Here is an 8,049-nt window from a genome sequence, read left to right as displayed (position 1 = left end):
TTGTAGATTCATCACGTTTATTGAACACGAGCAGAAGGAAAAACAACTGAGACACACAGCTTCTGTGCTTCGGCTTCTGATTTTCATCTGCAATCGACAGTGAAGGGAGAAAGATTGGACAGTACAAAAAAGGGATCCAAACTGATTTATCAGAGCAGATTTTTAAAAATGCAAGTGTTGAACAATTAGTGGCACCTAAGGCTAACAGATGGAGGGTTACTGTGGCAGCAAAAGAAAAGCCATGCCGAGCATTGCTTATTGCAAGGCGGGTTCAAGGGGGGGCTGCTTTTTGGAAAACAGTAGTGTAGGAAAAATAATACAGAGCTGATGATGTCATTCACTTTGGAAAGACGGTGACCACCTCATAGCCTTCGGGTGGGGTCACTCGCTCCCGGGCATGCGTCTCGCAATAGATGCAATCTTCCACAAAGAAGTGTCCTTTCTGCTTGAGGTTTGTCCCGCAGTCACTGCACACGTAGCACTCTGGATGGCGCTGCTTGTCACGCAGTTTCACAAATGCCCCCCTGTGGGAAACAACATAATGGCTCAGCTCTGGGGCTCCTGAAATCCCCCAAGGACTCCGTGGCTGAAATTCCCCATGCTTGCCCACCCCTGGGACTGCTCCAGACAGCACAGCCATCCCCTCGAGTGGGAAGGAAGCAGCTGTTCTGCAGCAGCAACGTGCCAGTGAGAATATCTATGGGGAGCATGGCTCTAGGGAGGCAGAATGTGGATATCCTCGCTGGACGCAGACTAACACGGCTGCTACTCTGAAACCTGGACACAGACTGATGCCCAAGAAAGATTAAAAACTCTCTCCCCCTCACACACAGTGCAGGCCAGGGCCATGCAGGGTTAGAGAGACTATGGGCAAGATCTTCAGTTGGTGTAACCCCACTGCTCCATGTGGTGCTACATCAATTTACACCTGATGAGGATCTGGCCCCGTGACTGGCTAGCGCGATGCACAAGCAAGAACCCTTTTCCCTGAAAGCATTTTTAGAACTGGCCTTCCCACTTTTCCAAGCACAAGCACAAGGAAGTTCCAGGGAAAGTCCCTGGTCACGTTCTCTGGTGATATCCCTGGCGAAGTTCCTTTGCTTTCACTCGGCATTGTAACTGATCCCTGTCAGACCCCTTTGCCTGCATCCCCCGGGCAATCTGTCCAGAGACATCCATGTTTCTATGGCTACACTGTAACTGTGCTTGCACAGTCTCTTCTCCCCACAGGCCCAGGAGATCCAATACCTCCCGTCTACTCCAGACAGGAGCACGCCCAGTGAGTGGAGCTGGCATGGTTGGCTGTGCTTCTGGGTGTGCTGGGCAACCAGGAAAAGGCATTTAAAAAAAATGTGGGGTGGGGGTTAAAGTGGGGAGCAGCTTCTGGTCTCTATGACCCTGGGGCAGTGGAGTTTACAATTGTGAACAGAGCAGTCATGGTCACAGGGAATGGGGCATTGTGGGACAGCTGCTGGAAGACTGTTAGGATTGACACAAGTCACACTTGCACTGCATCGACCTCAATTGGTTGACTATGGCTCAAGGCCGTTCAAGGTGGTGGCTTTACTGCATTGGCCTAACAGGGCGCTTATGTCAGCCGGAGATAAATTTGAGTGTAGTCACATACAGAAATAGGTTGGCGCAAGGTGACTTACATCAACCTAACTTTGTAGTGTAGACAGGCCTTAGTCTTAGAGAGGAGCTGGTAAACAGGTATGTGCAATACTGAGGGTGTACCATGAACAGTGGGTTCGAATGGCTCAAAACCAAGTAAAATTAGCCAAAATATAACTCCAGCACAACCAGTTTGGGCAAAGGGCTGCAGAACCAAAGGGCAGCCCTCTGACTTGCAACTTAAAAAAAACAGATGTTTGTGGGAGAGGCAAAAGGTGCCTGGACTCTGGCTGAATTTTCCGATGCAGCAAATAGTCACTAACTCCTACGCTGTAGTTAGGGTGTCTAACTGTTCCATTGTATGTGGGCCTGCCCCCTCAGGGAAACACAATGCAAATGCTATTTGCAACTAGCCAAACCAAAATAAGGAAACTACACAGCAGCTTGTTAGCTACCTGAGGCAGCTCCCAAACAATTCCCTAGGAGTATAATTTTGCTCTAGCAGCACTCTCTTGAATTCATTAGTTACACTGTTTATAGTACAGAGCTTTCCAGACCTACCCAATTGTTAGAGTAACTGCAGGGTTTCATATTTTAATGCGGATTCCTATTTTACATGACACATATCCCTGGTAAAAGAACTCATTGATGTTCTAGGGTTGGTCAGCGTTCAGGCTATGCCAGGCTTGTGTGATTCTGGCACGGAGGATGTATGCAGGAGAATGGGAAAGTCTAATGGAGGCTTTGTATGTATGGTCTGCAGAGGGAAGGTTTTAAACGTAATCCTCCAATCTGAGATCTATTTAAAGATCCCGCTTGAACTCCCAGGCTTAGAAAGGCGGAATTCTGCAGAGACAGCAGTTATAAAGAAACCAATGCTAAAAGATAAAAGGAGGACAGAAGATCTCATAGTTAGGCCATGTCTACACTTATAAGCTTACAGCGGCACAGCTGTATCGATACAGCTGTAAGATCGCTTGGGTAGCTGCGCTATGCCAATGGGAGAGGGCTCTCCCGTCGACATAACAAAACCAGCTCAATGAGCAGCAGTAGCTATGTCAGAGCGAGGTGCTGTGCACTCAAGCACTTATGCCGGCAAAATTTATGTCGCTCAGGGTGTTTTTTTATACACCCCTGAGCAACAAAAGTTTTGCTGACATAAGTGCTAGTGTAGACATGGCCTTAAGGTACTGGACTGGCGAGTCAAGAAATCTGGCTCCCATTCCTGGCTCTGCCACACCCCCTGTATTATGTATTATTTGCATTGCAGTAGCTCCTAGAGGCCCCGGCTGAGATCATGGCCCCATTGTGCTAGGTGCTGTACATACTCATAATGACAGAGAGTCTCTGCCTCACAGAGCTTATGATTTAAATAAACAAGACTGACAATGTTTGGGAGGGGAAACAGAGGCACAGGAAGTGATGTGACACTTGTCCAAGGTCACACAGCAGAGCTGGGAAGAGAGTCCAGATCTCCAAACTCCCATCCCCACCTGCCCAAGGCTCTGGGAGGGAGTTTGGGTGGGGGGAGGAGGTCTGGGGTGCAGGCCCTGGGCTGGGGCAGGGGATTGAGGTGCAGGGGATTGGGGTGCAGTTAACCTTGCTCTTTTTTTTTTTTTTTTAAGTTAATAGTTAAGAACATTTTTTTAAAAAGACACGGTAGAATTCATATCCAAAATTTTCTTTTAAATTTTATAAATCAGTAAAAAACATGTTTGGGTATGGACAAATTTCTGAAAATTCTCAGAAGTTTTTTAAAAATTGACTACAACTGAGAAATGGATCTAGAATATATTCAACTTATTTTCTTTTTAAAAACAGATATTTACTAAGAACCACTTCCACATTCATTTTTCTTTAGGATAACTTTCATCTCTGAATTAACCTTGGTGATATAATAGCTACTCCTGATAGGTTGGGCTCTGGGAGGGAGTTTGGGTGGGGGAGGGGGCCTGGGGTGCAGGCTCTGGAATGGAGTTTGGGTGTAGGCTCTGGGCTGAGGCAAGGGGTGTGGGTGTAGGAGGGGCTGAGGGGTGCAGGCTCTGGGATGGAGTTTGGGGGCCGGAGGGGATGTGTGGGAAGGGGGGTGTGCAGGGTCTGGGAGTTTGGGGATGGGAGGGGGTGCAGCGCTTTCCTGGGGCTCCTAGGCAGGGTGGGCCGGGGGGGGCCTCCATGTGCTGCTACCCCCAGGCACTGCCCCCGCAGCTTCCTATTGGCTGCAGGGGCACTTGGGACAGGACACAGACCCACCCCACCCAGGGGCTGCAGGGAGGGGCCAGCAGCCACGTGAAGCAAGCAGGCAGGAAGCCGCTCAGCTCCGCTGCACTGCTGGTGGTGAGTGGGGGCCTCGGACTGTTTTAAATGTGGGGGCACCTGGGGGCAGAAGGTGAGTCAGAGGGAGAGACCAGTGCTGGAGCCGGGCCCGTGGTGCCTGGGCACTAAGAATATTCCTGGTGCCCAGGCATCACGGGCCCATAGAACTCGCCACCCATGACAGGGAGTCACCGTGTCTGCGTGTGTCTTAGTGACTTGATTTGTTCTCCGTCAGTCTAAAATAAACCCACCACCTACACTGAGAAATACAGGCCTGGCTCGGTGTGTCCAGGAAAACGTAGCCCCTGCCTCAGGAGTAGGGTTGCCACCTTCGTAATATTTAAAAACCAGACACTCCAGCAGGAGTGCTGGAACCTCCTCCACCCTGCCTCTTCCCCGAGGCCCAGCTGGCGGCCCCGGCTGAGATGGGGCTGGCACAGATGATGACCTGGTGCCTCCCCCCAATAACTGGACTTTGGGTGTCCGGTCAGTAGATCTGACTGGACACTGTCAGGTCCCCTTTTCGACCGGATTTTCCAGTTGAAAACTGGACACCTGGCCACCCTAGCAGACCTTTGCAGGGTTCACTGGCAGCATTTGTGAAACCTTCTGAAGGTACAAGCACCACGGGCCAACTTCCAGAGGAGCGAAGTGCCCGCAGCTCTCACAGAACAGGAGTCCTAGACAGCAGGCCGTATACACACAATATAGTACGTCAAGCTCCACTCTATGGGCACATCTACACGGCATGCTTCTTTTGGCAGCGTGTAGCGTACATACCAGCACAGCCCCCTAACATGGGTATAAACCACAGTGTAGCTGGTGAGGCATGGCTCAGGCAAGTAAAGACGCACCTAAAGGGAGTGGGTATATATGCGAGTACATACCCTGCATGGCTCTATTCCCCCAAACTATACTTCCCTATCTATGCTGCTATTTTAGAGCCCTTCCCTGCCACTGGGAAGACCGTAGGGAGACAGCGGGGAAAGACTCTGCCAATTCTCTTCTGCTGGAGCCTTCTCCTGCCGCAGGGAAAGACTAGCCCTGCCAGAGCCTTTCCTTGCCACAGTGAAAGGCTCCGTTAGTATGGAATGCTAAAGCTTTTGACTACTCTCCCCCCTACCAGAGCCTTTCACTGCCACGTGTAGCACATACCACAACACAGATGTAGCAGAATTTTCACTGCAGCTTGTAGTAGATACACATACCCTACACGCTGCTACCAGCGGTATGTAGGGTAGACATAGCCTATAAGCAATTGGGACGGGTCAATACTTACACAATGCCGGATCCACACTTATCACAAATGGGCAGCTTCTGGGCATTTCCGATCGATGAGGCAACTTTTGTCATTGGTGGTTTCACACTTCTAAATCCAGAAGGTTTATTGGGATCCCCTGGGGATAGGAACAGAGCACTTCGGATTATGGGTTGCACAAACTGAAAGAGGAATCTTTAAATCCAGACTGGATGCTTTGCTAGAGATGCTCTAGTTCAATACAGCTGTTGGACTTGAAGCAGGAATTAATCCAGGGAACTCCTAGGGTCTGGTGTTATTCCAATATTACTAGCCTTACAGTAAAGAAAGTGGATGATGAAAGAGCTTTTAAAATAATGTGGCAGTTAAGAAGGGCTGCAGATCCTCTCAATTTACAGACAGTGGTACATACATTATAGATCAGGATAGGACAGAGGGACTTTATTCCATCTCAGGCAGGACGGGACAGGGCGTGGGGGCAACACCCTTGGGTCTCTCAAGAGTATGTGACTCAAACCCAAGAGTGAGCTGCTTCCAGTGTTTGCCAAAGAAAGGGGATAAAACCCCATAGAAGCAGCCACAATGGCCGGCAATGTAATAAACACAAGTTGCTGCAGCCCAGCCTACATGGCACTGATGAAAGAACAAAGGAGAAAGCTTGCGCTATGATTAGGGCCCTACCAAATTCATAGTCCATTTTGGTCAATTTCACGGTCATAGGATTTTTTAAAATTGTAAATTTCATGATTTCAGCTATTTAAATTTGAAATTTCACAGTGTTGTAATTGTAGGGGTCCTGACCCCAAAAAAGGAGTTGTGGGGAGGGGGTCGCAAGGTTATTGTAGATGGGGAGTTGCAGTACTGCTACCCTTACTTCTGTGCTGCTGCTGATGACGGTGCTGCCTTCAGAGCTGGGCAGCTGGAGAGCGGCGATTGCTGGCCAGGAGCCCAGCTGTGAAGGCAAAGCCACAGCCAGCAGCAGTGCAGAAGTAAGAGTGGCATGGTATGGTATTGCCACCCTTACTTCTGCACTGCTGATGGTGGGGCGCTGGCTTCAGAGCTGGGTGCCCAGCCAGCAGCCGTTGCTCTCCTGTTACCTCTCTCTGAAGGCAGCACAGAAGTAAGTGTGGCAATACCGTGACCCCCTTAAAATAACCTTGTGACCCCCCTGCAACTCCCTTTTGGGCAGGACCCACAATTTGAGAAACTCTGGTCTCCCCTGTGAAATCTGTATGGTATAGGGCACATACATAGGCAACCTATGGCACGCGTGCCAAATGCGGCACACGAGCTGATTTTCAGTGGCACTCACACTGCCCGGGTCCTGGCCACCGGTCCGGGGGGCTCTGCATTTTAATTTAATTTTAAATGAAGCTTCTTAAACATTTTAAAAACCTTATTTACTTTACATACAACAATAGTTTAGTTATATATTATAGACTTATAGAAAGAGACCTTCTAAAAACGTTAAAATGTATTACTGGCATGTGAAACCTTAAATTAGAGTGACTAAATGAAGACTTGGCATGTCACTTCTGAAAGGTTGCCGACCCCTGGCATAGGGTAAAAGCACACACAAGACCAGATTTCACGGTCTGTGACGCGTTTTTCATGGCCATGAATTTGGAGGGCCATAGCTATGATGCAGCTGCCAGCTTCAGCTCCTATTATCACAGCAGAGTACAGAGAAAGGCTAGAGCACAGCCAGCCACACGCTCTGCGGATGCTGTTGCACCATTTGCCTATTGGGCCAATGGCTCGACATGTCAAAGCTGGCTCTCAGCCAGCCTGCTAAGACAGCCCTGCCTATTACAAGGACATCTGTGCCGTTGTACCTACATCACTGCAGGTACCCAGGGGTGACCCCTGCGGTTGACCACTGTACCAAGGCAAAGCAGGGTTTGCACTAGTGCAGGCTAAACCGCAGAGGTGCAAGTCCCACTTGGCCCCAGTCCAACTCGTCTATGTTTGTGTTTTGCCCACCATAGGTGTATTGATGTAGTTACGCATCTGCAAAGCTCCTTAATCCTGAGTCGCCTTTGAATGGACCAGGAAGGATCCAGCACCACTTCAGAGTCACTGCAGCCCATGATGATGTCCCTCAGTGACATGTGTAACTACTGTTGCTCCATCCAGACAATCCAATATGATGGACTGTGCAGGGAAGAGGCACAGCAGCTTGCTCATGGTAGCCAACTCTAAAACATCTTTTTAGTTATTTAAAAAAAAAACGCTTCCTACCTTATTTTACATGAAATGTGACCCCCCAATAAGAGTTCTAAGGCTGAAAAGCGATTTGAGGCTCACCCCAGAGGGACTGTTATTTCATTGGTTGTTATTCTGAGTTCCAAGATAAATAAAGACCAAAAGACACTGGCCCAGATCCTCAGCTGGTGTAAAGCAGTCAGATGACTGAAGACAGCGGTGTCTCTGCTGACTTCCACCAGCTGGGGATCTGGCTCAGAGTCTTTGAGCATTTGCTGCCTGTGCCTGTTTATCACTGTAAACTTTAGCAGCATCACCAAGCATCTGGACTGGAATGCCAGAGCCTTTCTGAGCTGTGTTGAAGGGGAAGCAAGTTAAGCAACAAACATTATTTCAGGGATGCATAACTTTACAGGTCCTGCTCAGTATCAAGAATTATCAGCTCAAAATGAAACCAAGCAACAGCCCATTTTGGCTCTTTATCAGGCAGGCACATTTCAGTGATAGAGGTTTCCAGCAATGCTGCAAATCCTTGCAAAGTAGAATAAGAGGCTCCTTTGCCTCTTATTTTCTTCAGTGCTATTGAGAACAGGGTTGACTTTCTCGGTGATTGACAAATGAAATGAGAGTTTCTCACATATATGCAGAACTCCCATCAG

The 8,049-nt window shown here is 48.9% G+C and overlaps 1 protein-coding gene across 4 annotated transcripts in view; it reads right to left on the bottom strand.

Moving 5' to 3' along the window:
* The window catches only part of PDLIM1 (PDZ and LIM domain 1), a 99,837-nt gene continuing 91,788 nt past the window's right edge, over positions 1-8,049 (bottom strand). For all 4 annotated transcript variants that reach the window (XM_065407515.1, XM_065407513.1, XM_065407516.1 and 1 more), the window contains 2 exons: positions 5,207-5,324; positions 1-524 (listed from right to left, as the gene is read on the bottom strand). In XM_065407515.1, coding sequence (XP_065263587.1) covers positions 338-524; positions 5,207-5,324 — 305 coding nt within the window. In that variant the 3' untranslated portion in view covers positions 1-337. The remainder of the gene's footprint in view (positions 525-5,206; positions 5,325-8,049) is intronic.

Source organism: Emys orbicularis, chromosome 7 (genome assembly GCF_028017835.1).
Source record: "Emys orbicularis isolate rEmyOrb1 chromosome 7, rEmyOrb1.hap1, whole genome shotgun sequence".
Classification (NCBI taxonomy): Eukaryota; Metazoa; Chordata; order Testudines; family Emydidae; genus Emys; species Emys orbicularis.
Note: the sequence above shows the minus strand (reverse complement) of the source record. Positions and strands in the feature narration are given on the sequence as shown.